We start from the raw sequence: 18,404 nt of genomic DNA, 5'->3' as shown, positions 1-18,404 counted from the left end.
CCAGGAAGGGGCAACACTGAGCAAAACCTATTTTTTTCTTTTTTAATTAAGCTACTTCCTGCTGCAGCCATTTGACTTCTAGGCTTTCCCCAGCACAGTGAACACAGAACCTGCAGCCTTCAAGTCCAATCCCTTGCTTCCATAGGGTTACCATGCAGCGCCTTTAATTCAGCAGGGAAGTAACTGTGCTGATGAATGGCTAAACTGAACTACAGTGATAGTGGTTTATGAAGCTAAGCACTAAACACTGACCAAAGCAACAAACTAATGATATTTCTAAATATGAATGCACGGTTCTCCTGCAAGGCCTTTTGTACACAGAACACCAAGGAGATCAAAATGAAGGAGCATCACTTCCAGGTTACAGTCTCATTTTCTGCCAATACCAACTCATAAGCTGCCATTTACATGCCCATCTTCAGCTCTATAGTCAATGGCCCCATTCTGAGATCTGCTCAGGAAGCAGTCACCTTTTACCTGCCACACAATATGGACAACTAAAAGAAGAACAAATAGCGAAGACTGAATTTTTGTACAACTTCCACGGGATCACTCTGTTTCTTACAAATCAAAAGTCAATTTGGTAAGTCAGCAGATACCACCCTGAGAAGCAAACAGTGAAACACACAGGCATTTAAAGTCACTTGTAACTGAAGGCTTAGAAAACCTTCAGAAGAAAGGCACAGTAGTCTTAAAACCCTGAAAAAAACACCAAGAACTAAACAGAGGGCTCTGGGGTTGGGGCTTTTCTGTTCTGCAACTGCAGAAGAAAGTAGTACTTCCATCATTCATGTCTTTGTGCAGATTACAGAAGGGAGAGCATTCACAGTACAGCAATGCTTGCCTGGTAATATCCTTCCAAGAAGGACACCACAAAATTACCTCAGATCTAAGTATAACAGGAGAAGTTACACACATCTGAGAGGAAGAGAAAGAGATGGAGCAGCAATCAACGAATATACTTGTTTTAAATCCCTGTTTCATTCTTAAGTCTGTGAGGAGCTCCTGAAGCAGCAGCCAGGAGCGGAAAGCCATCCACCAAATCCAGGTAACCAACATTGCCTGCAGCATTCACTCACTCCATGTGCCAGTCTGCCACCTACAAACAGTGTGGAAAGTGCTGCAAGCACTGAGAGGATTCTGAAGAAAGGAACAGAAACACAGAAAAAGAAGAGGCAAGACAGACACAAGCAAATAGTCACAGCAGCATTCCTTTTCATTACTTCTAGCTGTAGCACTAAGCCCACTTTTGAGACATCAGTAAAATGGATCCATCTCATCATTGTTCCATTTTTCAAGCAGCAAATTGGGAATTAATATTCACGGGTTCCATGACTGACATAATTGCAATTTAAAAAGGGTAATTAATCATCAGCCACACTGGCAGCTGACTTGCCAGGCTGGGATCCTCTCTTTCAACACCTGCTAGCAAACTCAGGAGGCAAAAGCACTGTACACACACACACAAATCCACGCAGTGCCATTCTCTCCTTCAGCCCCACTTCTCTTTCACATCCTCAGGCTCCACAATGTATGTTTGTCATTATCCACAAACACACAACTGATTTGAATCATTTACACTTTCCCCAAGTGCTCTCTCACAGGCTGCCCACGCCATCCCCTCACCATGTGCATAAAGTAGTATTTACCTCCATGCGTTTCTGAAAAGGTTTTCCAGCATGCTCTAAGCAAAACCCAAAGCCCAATACCTGCTCTGGGATTCATTCTGCCACCTTTAAAATCTTTAGAAATAAGCATACGTAACTGCTGTTGTAATCTACAGATGACATAAGAAACATCTGGAAGCTGGGCAGTGGTGTTTAGCTTTCAGTTTCGAGAGACTAAATTTCTGCAGGATGAGTATATAAGTTCCTGTAGGAAGCACAGTCCTTAATATAGCCTTTCCTGAGGGAGAAAGCCAAACTGACCACCATATGCCAACCTATCTTATCATTGATGTTTTATGTACGTTCTGGATAAGTACTACAGAAAACAAGCCTATGATTGATAGAAAGATTTAGAGATCAGCAAGCTGTGAAGTCTTCAAGTGACACACTTAAGACAAGGTCCTTGGGCCAAAGAAAATATACAGCATACCTCTAGGCCAAAGAAACTTGCTTTAACAGGTGCAGCTGCTGCCAGCCAGGCACAGCAGATACATGGCGACTGAGGAAGTTTGTTGTAATCAAGCTGTATATTCCTCCCTTCCTCATTCCTGCCAGTCAGCAAACAGAAACTGGCTTTCATCATTACAATACAGGAAAAGATTTCAATGCTTTTGTAAGAGAGTAATTTCACTCTTAAGGATTGTCCACATGGAAAGTGGAACACAATTATGTATTGCACATCTTGGTCAGCATTCCAGACAAAGGTACCTGGCAGAACATTTCTGCCAGCAGATAACACCAATAAACAGCCTCATTTCCATCCATTAAAAGATAATAAACAGACCTTGCATCTTCATGCTGTCCTCACTTCTGTCAGATCCCTCTTATAGTTTGCTATCTCTATGATATGTGCCCCAGGTTCTCTTCATCCACAAGCCTCAGGGCATCGCTGCAAGTTAAACAAGGTGTCTCTAACCCACTTCTCTCAGCTTTGTGCAACCGGGCAAGCACAATCAAGAGCCCCCTCCAGCTTCTTCCTCATTCGGATATTGCAAGATTTTTACAAGTCTCAAAAAAACATTTTGTTCCCTGACCTTTACCTTCCAGTGACACAAGTTTGACACTGCCCGTTTGTCCTTTGTAATGGGAAGGACTGACCACATCTTCTCCACTAACAAAAAACACCCCTTATCAGATGAGAGAGCGTGGTGTTAAGAAACAGCAGGTATTTCACTCAACTACGTATCCTCTCCCAACTTTGGAGTAAACAACTCGTGTCTCAGTGGCATTTCCTCGTAATGACTGGCTGGATCAAAGACTTCTACTGGGCTCTTCTGTGCTCAGAGAGGGTGTTTACAGAAAACAGAGTTGGAAGCTTGAAGGCTAAAAGAAAAAAGAAAATGAGAAATAGCAAGATTTTCTCTCAAACAAAGCCAGGGCTCCTGGGCTGCTGCCCAAGATCACGGTCACCTCATTTCTTAAATTTCTTCAGAAGAAAAACAAATACTTGTGCTTCCAAATTTTCCTGAGACCTGCAAGCATAACTCCTCCAATCAGCATTTGCTCACATGTTTATCTTCAAGCTTGTATTATGATAAGCTTTCTCCTTCCCAGTATCTCACTCCACTTCAGTAAGAGCCACTAACAGAAGACAGAGACCAAAATCTTCCCTTTCTCTTTTTTCCCCTCTTCCCTTTCTTCTTTTTACATTTAGGAATCAGCAACTGCCTGAGTACTGTGAGGCCCAAAGCACTGCCATGTTATTACACACTTATCTCTGCAAAACCACCCTGCACAAGCGACAACTTCCAGGTAGGGGGGAGGGGGAATTGTGCAGCTCTGCGATAATTAAGGCATAGACGAGTGTCACTGCTGTAGATAATTATGCATTAGCAGTGAAATTACTTAATGGAATAAAATAAACTAAGCCAAATGATTTGTTTTAAAGAGAATTTAGGGTCTGCAAAAGGTGCCTGACTAACAGCCCACAAGGGAGACGGTGACAGCTCACTGTCATTCACAAAAACAATACAGTATCTTAACAGCCCAATGGGCTCCAACCTCACACCCAGGGATGGAGGGAACAGAGGAGGAGCTGAAGAGAATTGCAGCCTCCCGAGCCATTCAGTCTCTGAATGATCCAGTGAGTGCCATCCTGGGACCTGCCAACCTAGAAGGGACCACTGGTTGGGATCATTTCCTAAGCAAAGGCACCAGCTCCTACGGGTCAAACCGATGCAATACTGCCAGTCTTCCATAGCTCACCACCACCATCAGCCACCAGATAAATAACCTTTAATCCATGCCAATACAGACAAGATCCTGGTCAACAACAGAAACAACAGGACAAGTAGACACTTGACCCATAATAAAGCCCTCTTCTCTCACCAAGTCCATGAGGTCTCCTGGGCCTGTTCTCCTACCTTACCAAATGCACCCCTACATGGCCTTCCACCACCACTCGTCTAGATAGCTCTCCACAGCATCTTCCTGTTCATTACAACAAGGACTCCCAAGGTCAGTTAGGATTTATAAGGCAGCCATTTCATCTTTTGTGCTCCTCTGGCTACATTCCTTCCTAAAAGCTGCTGAACATTGGAGATTCTGCGGGGTCTGAAAGCCCTGCCAACACCAAGGCCAATTAGGAGTTTCAGGATGATGCATATTAAAGTTATTATGGGAGGCAGTTATGCAGCCAGAATAAATCTTAACTGAACCTTTAAGTGGTTTTTATAACTCTTGTTTCTCCCTCTTGAAAACAGATGAAAAGATACAAATCTCCTCCCTAAAAATCTGCAGGGATCCAAGCCAACCACCAACCTCTCTCTCAAGAGAAGATTCTGCTCTGAAAGCAGCAGTAATTCATTTTGTTCGAGGCCAGCTAGATCACCTTTGTTTTAAACTCCAAACCACTCAAGTCAGTCAGAAACAATATCAGTAAAGACTAACCCGAGATACTGCTTTTACAACAGTACAGCACATGAATCACGGAATCATTAAGGTTGGAAAAGACAGCTAAGATCATCCAGCCCAACCACCAACCCACCCCCACCATGCCTGCTAACCACGTCCCTCAGTGCCACATCTGCACAGTTCTGCAACTCCTCCAGGGACACCTCAGTGGGCAGCCTGTGTCAGTGCACTACTGCTCCTTCTGAGAGAAGTTTTTCCTGAAATCCAACCTGAAACTGCCCTGGAGCAGCTTGAGGCCATTACCTCTTGTCTTACCACCATTAGCTGGGAGAAGAAACCAACTCCACCTCACTACATCTCTAACTTCCACTGAAACTCCACTGTTTCTTCAGTACAGGCATTCTCAGTCTGCAGATAAGTAAATAGACAATTTTATTTGTTTTAAGCCTGCCTAGCTTCATAGATTTCATAAGATTAGAGAGCTAGGACACAGCTCAAAGCAGCAACTCTTGAAGAGGATCAGAGGAACGGAGGGAGCCTAGATATCAAGCACGAGATATCATTAGGACAGCATCTGCTACTATCCTCCCACCACTTCCAAAACCAAACTTGCTGTCAGCAGCAGCTACCTACCCCTCCAAAAAGTACTAATGGAAACAAGAGCTCTGGAGACCAAAGAGGAACCTGAGGTGGTTAAGAACTTCCCATATCATTTGTGTAGAAACCTGTAGTCCTGACAACTACCCTGTCCTTTCTCTGCAGCCTGGGTACACAGCAAACTCCCAAGCTATACCCATGCATTTCAGCAAGACAGCATGCCCTGGCAAGCGTGGTGAGAAGACAGAAGCAGGTTCACTCAACACAGATCTCCGGTTTGTAAACTATGTCAGCACACAGTGCCCTCACAATTCTAAGCGATGTATCTCCACAGAAACCAATGGACTGCAACACACAGAGTAAACTCATTCTGAAAAATATTACAGTAATTCCAGGAGAAGATACAGTCAGAATGAAAACAAATAAGTAAAAACTTTGAGACGTTTCATTGGTATGCAAGCAATCTGAGAGCTCAGCAGTTCCTGGGCAATTCCTGGCAGAGCCACTGTGGGTGTCCTTTCACTGCCACCTTCTGGAAATTCTCGAGGCTTCTTTGAAACTGCTCTTGATGGTAGGAAAAAAGCACATGAGCTCAGGGAAGATATCAGCCCTGCCAGGCAACCAAAGTGCATTTTAAAATATCTCCAGTCACAAAGTAAGAGCGCTACACCTGGAATCACATCCCAAAGAATGGAACAGCACCACAGTCCACAAGGTCCACACAGAGCAGCCCAGGCTGAGCAGTGGTGCTGACCCCAAGAAGATCCATAATTCATCTCCCAGATTCTACACAAGGCCAGTAAGAGATTTTTTCCCACATCCTAAATTCAAAGGGTTATTAATGAGGAAATACTCTTATTTGACTCCATTTACACCAACTCATTTTAGACACTCACTTGAAAAGCCAAACTGCTTCCTTCAAAAAACAAAATAGCTTCACTAAAAGTGAGAAGTTTCCTAAGAATTCAGAGTCAGTACTGGAATTAAAAAAACAGTAATAATGTACAGATCAAAAAAGACATTCTAATATCACTTTTTTTATCTATGCTCACAAGTACACAAGATGTACCATTATATTGACTTGCCAGTAGATGACTGGAATTATCAAGCAGGAAATTTAAGTTCAAATCTGTCTGCATTACAGCTCTTAAAATAGGCAAATGACTCTGAACTCAACGTTGAAGTCTAACCAAGCTCAACAGCAACATCTGCTGGCCAACGAGCAGCAGCAGCAGCAGACTAGTTTGATATAGAAGGGCTTTGTTTTTTAACAAAGATGTCAATTTTCACCGCAGCTTAAGAATGCCAGTGAGGCATATCTCATACAGAAAACACATTGAACTGCTAGACTATGTGGAAACAAAGGCAGAACTTGGTTTGCTCTTGCATGTACACATGCAATTGGACATAGCTGTCTTCCACCGTTACCTACCTCCAAGATATTTGACATCAAAACACTGAAATTAAGACAGATTTAAAGTTCACATTAGTCAGGCTGTGTTGGAGAAAATCTTCCATCTAACTGCTCCAATTCCATCTGAAGACGACCCAAGGTACCCCTTGAACTACTTCATTTCCTAAGGGAACAGCCAGCATGGGAAAGGCCTGAGGCAGCAAGGTATTTACCAACCACTAGTCCCATCCACACAAAGGAGAATGGTAGTTAAGACCATTAGAACTCCTTTCCCTCCAGGTGCCTTAACACATTCCTTATTAACCTTACAAAATAAGCCTGCTACAGCAGAATGACATTAGAGCCTGAGCAGGGCTAATGGCTTCACTTAATTTGAGCACAAACTGATACTCTAGATTAATTACAATGAAAACTCGTTTTTACCCCAGATGCATAGAACTTGGCAAAGTACATCCAGGCTATTCTAAAGAAAAGAAAATGCAAGTGGCTGTTAACAGCTTCAAGACTGCAATTATACCTTCTTCAGCATCTGGAACAAGGCCACAGTGACTTGAGAGCCTGGTAGCTGCACAGATTATCTGCTGGCTGTTTAGAAGCAAAAGGCATTGATGCATCTTACTTCTGTTACCAGTAAAGGAATAGTGTTAAGTTCTTATTGGAATGCAGAGAACCCCTCCAGGTCACCCTCTAACAGGATATCACAGGCAAGTTGGTTTTTAACCTACTATGATAACCTCCAGTAGCACAAAGCTTTGAAAAGTTACACTCCAAAGGCTGAGCCCTGAGCAGGAAATGGCATCAGAGGTGGGAAGGGCAACATTTTCAATGATAGAAAACTACAGGCTGGACTGACATACATTAACTTTAAAGATTTAGTTTGCTTTGCAGTTTGAGTCTCTTGTGTTTTGTTCAAGTTTCATATCAAAAAATATTTTAAAAAAATCAAGGAACTGCAACACACATACGGTTCTGTTGTTTAAGGAAAGAAAAAATAAGCATTCCCAGTCTCCCGTTCCCTTATTTAGCTGTTGGAATAGGACAACATATCATGGGAAAATACAAAATGACTGATTGCTCAGGTCTGCAACAGGGAAGAGAACATCTTTTGTGAGGAACCACTTGTGCATTGGACATTCAGAAACTACAGAGGGGAGACAGTTTCAGCTTGACATTGCCAAATTGCATCTATAGCAAAATGAACGCTGAGGAACAAATCCATTCTGCTCAAAGGCTGGAGAGAAGGGAAAAGGAGAGAGAAGAGATATGAGCCTATGTGCACAGAAACAGAAAGGGGCTTCAAGTTATCTGCTAGACAGCAAACAAAATCTTCCACGGCAAAAGCATTAGACTGAAGATACAGTGAACATACATGGCAAGCGCTCATTCCTAATTGCAAGAACACTGACTATTTAAAATGTATCCTTAGTCTAATGTACTATTTGGGCAAGTATTAAACTGTGGAGCTTTTTACTCTTGGACAGTAATTATCCATAGGCCTGCTCTATCCCTTCGTTTGATCAGCTTTTACTCTCAACTCATAGAGCATCATCCTTCAAGTTTGCCCATCATCATCATATCTTCGAGGATAAAAAGCCCCCAGTGTGACACGCAGACACGAAGACAGAAGCCAGCTAGTTCTCCAATTCCTTCTCTCCCTCATAGCCTTGCAGGTGTTCTATTTTTATTGTCAAAAAAAATAAAAGAGAAAGTCATAAGCTCATTTCCTCTCCCTTAGTACAGTTCCTTTTAAGAAGCTACTCTCCATCATGTTTTACTCAGTACTCATAAATAATAGAGGTAATTGCAGATGGTCATAACAAATAAGTACAGAAAGTATACGGATATAGTACAAAGTAAACAATAAAAATTCAGAGGTGTTCCAAAAGCAGAAGGAATTCCTGGCAAATAGCAGCAATAGCATCCACGTCATGTTTTCACTTGATGCGAGTCAATCAGAGAGCCAAAAATAATACAGGGACAGACTTTAGACAAAGCTAAATGAGGCTGCTGGCAGCTCACTCCCTTCTGATCCCCCCTCCCCACGAGCAGCACGCAAAGCTATTTCTTCTCTATGAATTTGCATTAGGAAGCAGGAATGCTGCTCGTGGAAAGATAGGCTTAAAACTGCTGAAACTCCAAAATCCATCAGCAGCACGCAATTAGGAAGATATTATGCTGACTGTAATAAGAAACTCTAAGAGAGTCCACCCAGCTGCCCAAGAGTTAACATAATGCATTTCTCATCAAAACCTCTTCCAAGAGGTTAAGCACACAATAGACTATCTAAAGCACAGCTAGACAGCCTGCTTGAAATTCCACACATGTGCCTCAGCAATGTATTTCTATTAATGTCCAGTGTGTGTCAGCGTGAAGATAAGGTACCAACATCATGTCCAACCAGCCAGCTAGAGAATGGGACGCCGTGTAAAACATTGTCTGATACTTAGAAGCGCGGAGAACAGCGGCGCTTGCAATCTCGCCCTCTGCACACGCAGCTGATAACACCGCCAGCGAGCAGCAGCAGAGCCAACCCCTGCAGTTTGGGGCAGAGACAGGGGGAGAGGGAAGCAAATAAGGGCGAAAATAAACTTCATCAGCAAACAGATGCAGCTTTTAGGAAGCCCAGCAGAAGCAGAGGGTATAACTGTACCGGGAAAAGCCTCAGTGAAATTTGTTCTTTGTATCGGATTGCTTTACTTCTCATCTTTAGAGAAAGTTAAAGGAATAACATCAGTGCTTATTTTGATTTCTCTCATCACACCGGGTACACTCAGCCTTGCTGAAGACACTTGATTTGAGGAGCTGTACCTCTGATCAGGACACAGCTGCTCTATTCAGGGCCTGAGAAGCCCACCTGTTACGTGAGCAGCTGCAGCACAGGAACCCACTGCGATACCCCACAGGGCCGTGCTGTGCATGGGCACACACAGGTAGTGCCCCACGCTGCTGGGAAGCTGACTGACTGAACACCTTATCAATACACTTCTATATTCCTCCTTCTATTCTGTCTCATTAAAACATCTGCTTTAACACACTTGTCAGTCTTTCTTACCAAGATCCAGGAAGGCCCCTGCAGCCTTTCTCTCTCAGCATCCCCAGAGCATGATGCTCTCCCCAACTCAGATATGAGCATCTTCCTTACCACCGTCTCTATTGCCAGATAGGGACACTCCAAGACATACAGACTGAGGCTCCAAGGCAAGGCAGAAGCATCAAATTAAGTTCTCATGGTGTGGAAGGAACGACAAATGACATCCAGTAGTAGGCCACCTACCTCACATCTGAGTGCAACATCGGTCTGTTTTCCACTCACTGCAAACTTATTTCCTAGCTATTATATTAGCCCTTTAAACTCATTATCTTGCTCTCTTTTGAAGTAACACTTTAATTCTGAAACATCAAGAAAATTTTCAGCCTTGTTCCTAAAGAGCATCAATTCAGGTTTCAAACACTGTCACTCTGTAGACAGAATACAATGAATACTGGAAAAGTGTAACCAAATAATAAGCTAGATCATACAGTCGTTTGAGTTGGAAGGGACCTTAAGGCCATCTGGTCCAACCCCCCTGCAATGAACAGGTACACCCACAGCTCCATCAGGTGCTCAGAGCCCATCCAGCCTGACCTGGGCTGTCTCCAGGGATGGGGCACCACCACCTGTCTGGGCAGCCTGTGCCAGTGCCTCACTGCCCTCATTGTATGTAATATCCCAAAAACACAGAAGAGAAAAGCAAAATCATAATCCAAAAATCAAGTTTAACCAAGTGAGTGGGAACTATATTGTTGTAACACTCTCAGCCTTTATACCAACAACAAATTCATTTCATGGTAACACTTCTGCACAGTACTGGCTCATAGGAAAGCAAAGCCTACAACAATATCCTAATGCATTCCTGAGCGTAGTATCTGCTCATAGGCAGGAAGAAAAGGAAGGCTAACCCTATCTTTTGCTTCTTAAATGACAGGATGGCTTTCCAATAACCCTTAAGAATAAATGAATTTGGAGGAAATTTCTGTGGAATATATGAACTTTGTAGACAAAGAGACACGAAATTGGGGGAGAGAAGAATTGAAGCCAAGAGAAGGGAATTAGGCAGCACCACAGACAACTTCAATTTCTTGCAGCTGTAGGATTTAAGAGGCCAACCTTGTGATAAGGTCTCTTAGCCCAAGAGACTACAAAAATGAGAAGCTCACAAACCACCATCAGCTGCTGAAATCTGCAAAAACTCTCCAAACACAAATTAACCTTCAGAGTCAGGAGATAAAAGACTAGCTGCAGAAATTGGAAATTGTTCAAAAAAATGCTATAAAAATGTCTGACAAATCATAGCAGCAGTAGCAGAGAAAATAAGGAGAAAAGATGCCACATCTTACCCCTAAGCCAGATAACAGTTTTGCCTTCCCTCAAGAGAAAAAATGGAGAAATAACTGTTTTTACATGTTAGTTCATAGGAATAATCATTCCCTACAGCTGTCTTAGTTAAATTTAGATCTCACTGGTGCTTCAGAGATCAGAAGTTCACCATCTAATACTGCAAGAGTATTTTGTATAGGGATTCCTTAAACGTACTGTGGTTTCATACAAATTCACTGCAGAAACGCACCCACTTCCATAGCAGAAGGCAGCAGCCAAAGAGGAATCCAACCACAGAGGAAAACAAGGGGTGCTCCGTACAGAGGTTGAGATTAAGAGGCCACTGACTTTGAAGACTCCATTGATCAACATCAAAGGAAAGACTGGAAAAGCATTTCATAACTCATACAACAGAGTGATGAATAGAAGGAACAGGATCAGAAGCTACTTGCAATCCAGCTAGTTAATTCACTTATCAATAGCCTGCAACATAGGAAGCAACAAATGGAGCTACAAAACCCTGCAGAGTCCTCAGCCAGGGAAGCACTGCAGACTGCTTCCAAGCACGATGACTCTTCCTTGCACACAGCAGTAGGTCACCGTATCAGGCATTAAAAATGCAGAGAAGTGGAACACAACCTTATTAATGCTACAGCTTAATAGACTTTTTTAGGTCAAAAATAATATTAAAAAAAAAAGAAAGCTTGCAGAACCAAGGGCTGCCTGACTCTTTGGAAACACCTTTGGCACTTAGTGTGTGTCACTGTCTGCTAATTAGAAGCACCCACGGTACTCAACCATACACCTCATGGCAGACAGCTCAGAGACAGAACCAGCCGTTAGCAAAGGCAAAGCAATATTGCACAGCTGTTAATTACCACATCTGACCCAAAGAACTGTTAAATGTCGTTTTTTTTAAAAAATTAGGGCTATTTGAAAATAAACCAGAAATTATGACACCACAGGTTAAGATCTGAATTCCCTCTGAGCTGCTACAATATTTCAGCTATTGGGGCATGCATTTACTCCTGAAGTTTTGCGTGTCACAAGCTCCAAACTAGCAGAAGTTACTACTAATGGGATGGGCTTTTGCCAGCAGGAACCCATTCCAGAGGAGCAACATCTTCAGCTCTGTTTAACCTCTGTTTATTGCAGAGAGTGTGACTCCATCTAGAAGCATCACACATACATACACCCTATTACTGTTTCAATTTACTTACACTAAGAGACATCAACAGTGCCCTTTCTGTAACCCATCACTAAAGTTTGCAGCAAAAAACCTTCATCTTTCCATTTGTGTCAATGTCTTTAGAAGGCAGCTTTATCCAATTAGCAAAAGCAATAAGAAACCCACATTGCAGCTTCTAACCTAAGACAACAGCACCTGGAGGAACCCAGGCAGCTTCCCTGGCTGGTTTGGCATGCTCTAAAGGTATATAAGCTCCTGACACAGTGTCAGTGCTCTGCCAACAGCCAGCCCACAACTAGCAGCCACCCAAATTACAAATTCAGGTCCTAATAGCTAAAATGTATCACATATTCCAAACAAAACATACAAATGAATCTGAAGCAAGGTGCTGTTCCCACAATAAGCATGTGTATTTGCTCACTGCTAATCACTGTAACAGCAGTGAAAAAAAATCAAACATGAAAAAAGTTAACTGATTTTCCCTTGTTTTGCACTATAATTTAAAACTAAGTGCCCATATTTTCAGATTTAAGTCAGTGTTTTCTGCTTCACCCACAAAAAAAAGCTTCAATCAAGAAACTTGCACAGAAAGAACTACTAAATGCTGAAATATAAGATTTGTGTCAGCAACGGAGATTTGCAAATTTCAAACCAGAATGGTTTGAGCTCAGTGTGCCACATTTTATGCACAGAGCAAATAGGACTAGCAGAACAGGCAGGCCACGAGCAGCGCCCAAACCATAAGGCAAGGCTGACAGGAGCACTGCCTTCCACTGCATCAATTCAGGCACGTGGGGAGGGAAAAAGCCACTATTGATGATAGAGTCCTGAGCCCAGAAACGGCAGCTTCACCTCACGGATGTCCCCACATTGTCACAAACACTCTGCTACTATAGGAGCTCAGTCAGTCATTACAGCTTATAGTCACAGTGGTAAGAAATGACAGCGAAATCCAGAGATATCTATTCACGGGTTAATCAGCCAGGATGAAACTGAGCTCCAGCTTTACACAAAGTAAATGCAATTAAGTCATGTTCAGCACCCTCTCTAAAACCATTCTCAGTCCCAGTTCAGCTGCTTCTACAGTTAACACTAGTCAATAACAACAGGCAAGAACACAAGATGAGTTTGAAGCTTCAGCAGTTAGCAGAAGACCAAAGAAAGCTTTCCACCAATGGGCCAGTAGGATCATTCCTTCCAACAGGCAAAAGAAATACCAACTGGTGTGCATTAAACACATACACACACTATATACACCAAAGAGTCCCAGCATATGTTGCATGCAAAGCCCTGAAGCTCAGAATCCCACACTCACACCAACATCAAAACTTGCTGACCCAACCAAAGGCATTCCCACTCAGCACTCTGTCTTCAACCCTTCTCTCCCAAATCAGGGATGGATGAAAAGCAAACAGATTATTTCTGGGCAATAGATCATTTGAAAGGAATCCAGCTGCCGTGACCTATCAAAATCAGCCACTGGAGCACCCAGAGATGGGCCAAGCCCTACTGCCTGCAAGAACTTCATCCCACACACATTCCTGGCCAGCGTAACCACAAAGAGCCACCAGAAAGCTGAGGTGGCCATCCAGCCACGTAGAGAGCAGGGCTGGGAGTGGTAAGCCATCCTTCAGCAGCAGCCAGATAAAGGACTTCCCAGCAATTTAGTAACTGCGTCCAGTCTGTTCTTGCACAGCAAGTAATGCCCTTCAGCCTTGCCTGAAACAGCTAATTATGGTGCAAAGTTTGTCCTACCATCACCCCATTTCTGAGTTCATTCTTTCCAAGTGGTAAGGAAGACGATGACTCTTGGTCAATAACTCTGACAGAGCCATTATCCAAGGGGTATTAAATGGGGAGATAAGAACCTTGGGACTTTGCACAAATCATATTAGTTCGATTCTGAAATCCGCATAATGCTTCTTTTCAAAGTATTAATTTCATTTATTCTATTTGCTCTCCCTCTGTCCTGATAACACAGGCACACATGGCCCCTAAATGAGATCCTCCTATTTTATAAGTTATAATCCTCCCTTTCTAGAGGAGTAATGAGATGTCTTCACTTAATCGCGTTGATTCTTCCCACCAACTTCTGCTTTTCTCCAGCTCCATTCCACATTGATTTGTTTCAAAGGTTTCAGCAAAAGCCATCAGGCTGGGAGTCACTGGCTCTGAGACGATAGCTCACAGTGCATACATTGCACAGCCTTAAGAGATTACAAAAGCAGGAAAAAGAAAAAAGAGCAGCTTTGCTTGCAAAGTTTCTTTTGTTGGTAAGAAAAAAAAAAGCCAGAAGCAGCAAGAAGTTAAGAGATGAGGTTTTGATTAATTGGAAACGAAAAACGAATGATTCGAGGTTTAGGAAAATGCAAGACTATTCACAACAGAGCCAAGGAATTAAATGACTGTGACAACCTCAGAAGTTTCTCAAACTAGAGTTTAGAAAAAAGATGGATGGACTGATTCCTGTGGATTGCACATGAGACTTCAGGCATGCTACAAGCATTAGTTAGACGCCGCAGGCCCTGCTCTGAAGTACCGTACGTATCATCCTTGCTGTCTTGTAAGTACTTATGCCATTAAATTACTGAGGAGTCCAGCCAGTACTGTGATCCTGCAGAGATGCACAAACAAGACATTTTCTGACATGAACTGGTGAGAGTTGTTCTGCAACAGCTGAGCACTCTGTTTCTGCCTGAGCCAGTCCCACGTGGGTCACCAAAAGCCGTGCTGGCTCAGAGTGAAGACAATGCTGCAGTGTTTCTACTTAGAGTTGTTAACTTCTTAAGCTTTAAAGAGTTTTAGTCAAAACCTAAGCTATCTAGAAGCTAAATAGCGTGTTCAAAGTTATTTAAAAAAAGAGAAAAATGTAGAACAGGATCCACATTCCTTTGTAACCAGTGAACTGTTCAGAAAAAGGAACATCAAGTTTTAATTTGTACTCTATAAACCATGGAGGGCCCAGAAACTGACAGCAAGTTCCCTACCAAACATTAGCCATGCTCTCTGCAGGACTTGGCGCTATATAATTTCATTGAAGCATCTCAAAGATCCTGCCAATAATAAAAGGAAGGGCGGTAGTCATAAAGAACAGATTAAATGACAAGCTATGTTCAGCACAATCAAAATGAAATCGTTTCAAAATCCAGCTATCATATTTGGATTTATGATCCACAAGTGGTAAAGTTAAAAGGAGAATATAGCAGCACTGCTAGAGACAACTGTCAGAGAAGGCCAGTCATGATAAAGTGACACAAGGAGGGCACAGGACAGCTCAGATCTTACTGCAAGCAAAGTAAAAATAATAAAACAGATCTTCCTAAGGATACATGGCATGATGTTCAATTCTTACAAAGTTAAGTACTGTTAGAAGCAAATTACTAACCTATTTCCATCATGGGAGTTGTCCCTCTGGCTTCCCGCGTAGGTCGTAACAAAAAACAAGAACAGTGAAAGCCCTTTCCTTTATAAACAGCAGAGAATTTCCAGTTCCATCTGCAGTCAGACTACCACCAGGTACACCTACTGCCACTATCCTACCTGAGAGGGATGACAGATACAGATGAGATGAAAGAGCAGTTCACATCCAGTATTTACTTAGTATTCCAGGGCTAAAAAGCAGAAGAGTCCGCAAAAATATTCAAGCTCTATACTAAATAAAATGAAGAAAATACTGGAAGACAAAGGGCAGATATGATATGAGTAGGATGTGCCTGAAAGGAAACTGTAGCTGAGATATAGCAAACCTGATAGGGACCCTAACAATTTAAAAAGCTTGACAGAAACAGTTCCTGCTTAGGAAGACACCGAACAACCAACAAACTATAGCTTTGACCTCATCTTTGGAAGGATAGGCCGGACTGTTCCACTTTTAAGAGTCTTAAACTTATGACTGACCAAGAGATAGTTAAAGACCAATGAAATTTAACAGTTTCTCAGCCTTGTACCACACTGCATGGCCAATATTACAGGTTACACAGGAAGAGCCTGATCAGATTTTTGCACATTGAGTTTGCAGTATCTGGACATGTGACACCACAGGATTAAAAGCTAATTCAGATAACAGAACAGCTTTTGTACGTTAGAGGTCAGCCCCCTACTCATTTTAGAGGTACTTTCTTTAACAGAGACACAACAGTTGTGAAGTCTAGTCACAGCTCTCAGAGACTATTTGCTGTAGCCCACTGCAGGAGAGCAGGCCTCTATTTCTGAGGCAGGCCTTATCTTTAGGCTGGACACTGAATCCACTAGCTTCCCACACCTTTCTTTACAGAACTGTTAATTGCATTCATAAAGATAATGTTTCTTCTAGTGGGAAGAGAGCTAACACTGTGTCTGCTGACCCAGATCTGCTATCCAGAGGAATAGCCTGCCTCAGACATCGCTACCCTAAAGCTCAGCAACCAGGTGGACTTCCCATGGTTAGGGCAAATCTGGAAAGCAAACGTTTCTGGCTACACCTGGGAAAGCAACCTCAGAGCCCCACCAACATAGCCACATGCTACAGGTTACCACAGAGTCGGAAGGCATTAATGAGCCCAAACCCACAAATGCATACATTCACAGAAAGCACGTGACTGTTAACCACCAAGGTGACAACACAACTTTTAATCAAAGAAGTCTCTATACCTCAGAATGGCAAAAAATTGCAAGGCTACGCAGGCAGGAAGCACTGCTTTATGGTTGCCCTGTTCTCATGCTCTCCAGAAGCATCTGGCATCGGTTACTGTCACACAAGGGCTACTGCCAGAAGGGGCTTCTGTCCAAACCACTGTAAACATTCTCACTTCAATTTTATTTACTTAGCCCCCAATATTACTATTGAGCTTGAAGATCTTTGAGGTCCTCTCCAACCCAAGCCATTCTATGATTGGAACTTCAAAAGCTTCACGGCAAAAATCACATGCCTGGGTAAGCCATGCCTACTGCTATTCAACACACAAAAAACTTACTCACAAAAATTCTTCAGTTAATCAAGTGCAAGCAAGAGATCAGTAGGACAGAACACAAAGACAACAAACATTGCTCAAGTCTGTCCCGTCTTCCTAAGCTGTCCTTTCAGCATGCACGAGGCTAAGAGAATTACTCTTAGCTCAGTTTTCTCAACAACACAGTTTACACCAACAGGCAGTTTGAGCTCAGTGCAGGAAGCACAGCCCCACCTTGCTGTCACACCTCATCCCACTGCAGGTCAGGAAGAAGTGGCAGTTCCAATAAGACTCTGTATTGTGTACAGGCAGTACAGCATTGGCATAGTAATCAGTATTTAGTAGAACACAACATTAAATGTTATCAAGTGAGCATTAAGCATCAATACATTTTGTTACCAGGATGATAAAAGATGAATAATTTTTTTTTTTTTAATTTGTGTACTTGCACAACCATAATCCAGGAACACAAAGCAAAGTCTTAGGACAGATCAGATCAGCAGAGTTTCATCCTGTACATACTGAAACATTTGTTTCATACACTTGCCAGTTTAAAAGAACACGCTGTCTCACACAACAAGCCCATACACACAAAGCATATTGACCATTCATCTTCCTTCCCCCACAGGTCTGGCTGCCTCTAGCACAGTCACTGTTTGTGCCATTCCCTGCAAGCCTGGCCTCAGAATCACTACCTGAGAGGCAACAGGTACAGCTTGCCAACTACACCATAAGCCAAGGAGTAGAGTTATGAGATGACAAGTGTTTCAGACTAAAGCAGTTTCTAAACTCAACATACAAGTGACACTTAATGAACCCCTTCAAGCAAGCGATTCCAGTCTGTCCCACATGGGAATATAGTGGAGGTGGTTGTTACTCACCAGCTGAGCCACTCTCTTCCTCTCTTCATTAGTGCTGTTCCTTTCCCGCTGAAGGGCAGTACTCAGCGTCTCACCAGCTGCTTCCCTTTCTCTTTTGGCCAGCCGGAGCAGCTCCTCTTGGACCAGGGCCTGCTCCTGCTCATACCTACAGGAGTGCCAAAGACAAACAGAAAGAATGTGATCAGCTGACTCCTGGCAACAGGGTCGTGGACTAGCATGGACAATCCTTGATAAGGGCAAAAACCCAAATGCATAATCAGTTTGGCACAAAGCCTGCTCACAGCCCCTCTGTTATCAGCAGAAATTCAGAAGGCCAATAAACTTCAAGCATGACCTGCAGTTTTCACTCACATACAGCAGAACAGCAAACTGAGCTCCATATAAGCTTATAGTTCAGTTATATTTAGCTCTATTAATTACTTAATTATCACCTAAAAATAGTGATAATAGAGTAGTTGGCTAGATAGATACTGCTTTGGAAAGGTGAAAGGACATACCACAATAAAAGGAGCAAGCCT

General features: G+C 42.8%; 1 protein-coding gene across 9 annotated transcripts in view; it reads right to left on the bottom strand.

The window, feature by feature from the left end:
• The window catches only part of CHCHD6 (coiled-coil-helix-coiled-coil-helix domain containing 6), a 101,827-nt gene that overhangs the window by 80,769 nt on the left and 2,654 nt on the right, over positions 1–18,404 (bottom strand). For all 9 annotated transcript variants that reach the window (XR_213009.5, XM_040646789.2, XM_040646791.2 and 6 more), the window contains exon 4: positions 17,887–18,031. Coding sequence is in view for 8 of the 9 variants with exons in the window: in XM_040646789.2 (XP_040502723.1) it covers positions 17,887–18,031 (145 nt within the window). In the remaining variant the exon portion in view is untranslated. The remainder of the gene's footprint in view (positions 1–17,886; positions 18,032–18,404) is intronic.

This window comes from Gallus gallus, chromosome 12, assembly GCF_016699485.2.
Source record: "Gallus gallus isolate bGalGal1 chromosome 12, bGalGal1.mat.broiler.GRCg7b, whole genome shotgun sequence".
NCBI classification, from domain to species: domain Eukaryota; kingdom Metazoa; phylum Chordata; class Aves; order Galliformes; family Phasianidae; genus Gallus; species Gallus gallus.
The sequence above is the reverse complement of the archived record's forward strand: the minus strand, read 5'-3'. Positions and strand labels throughout refer to the sequence as shown.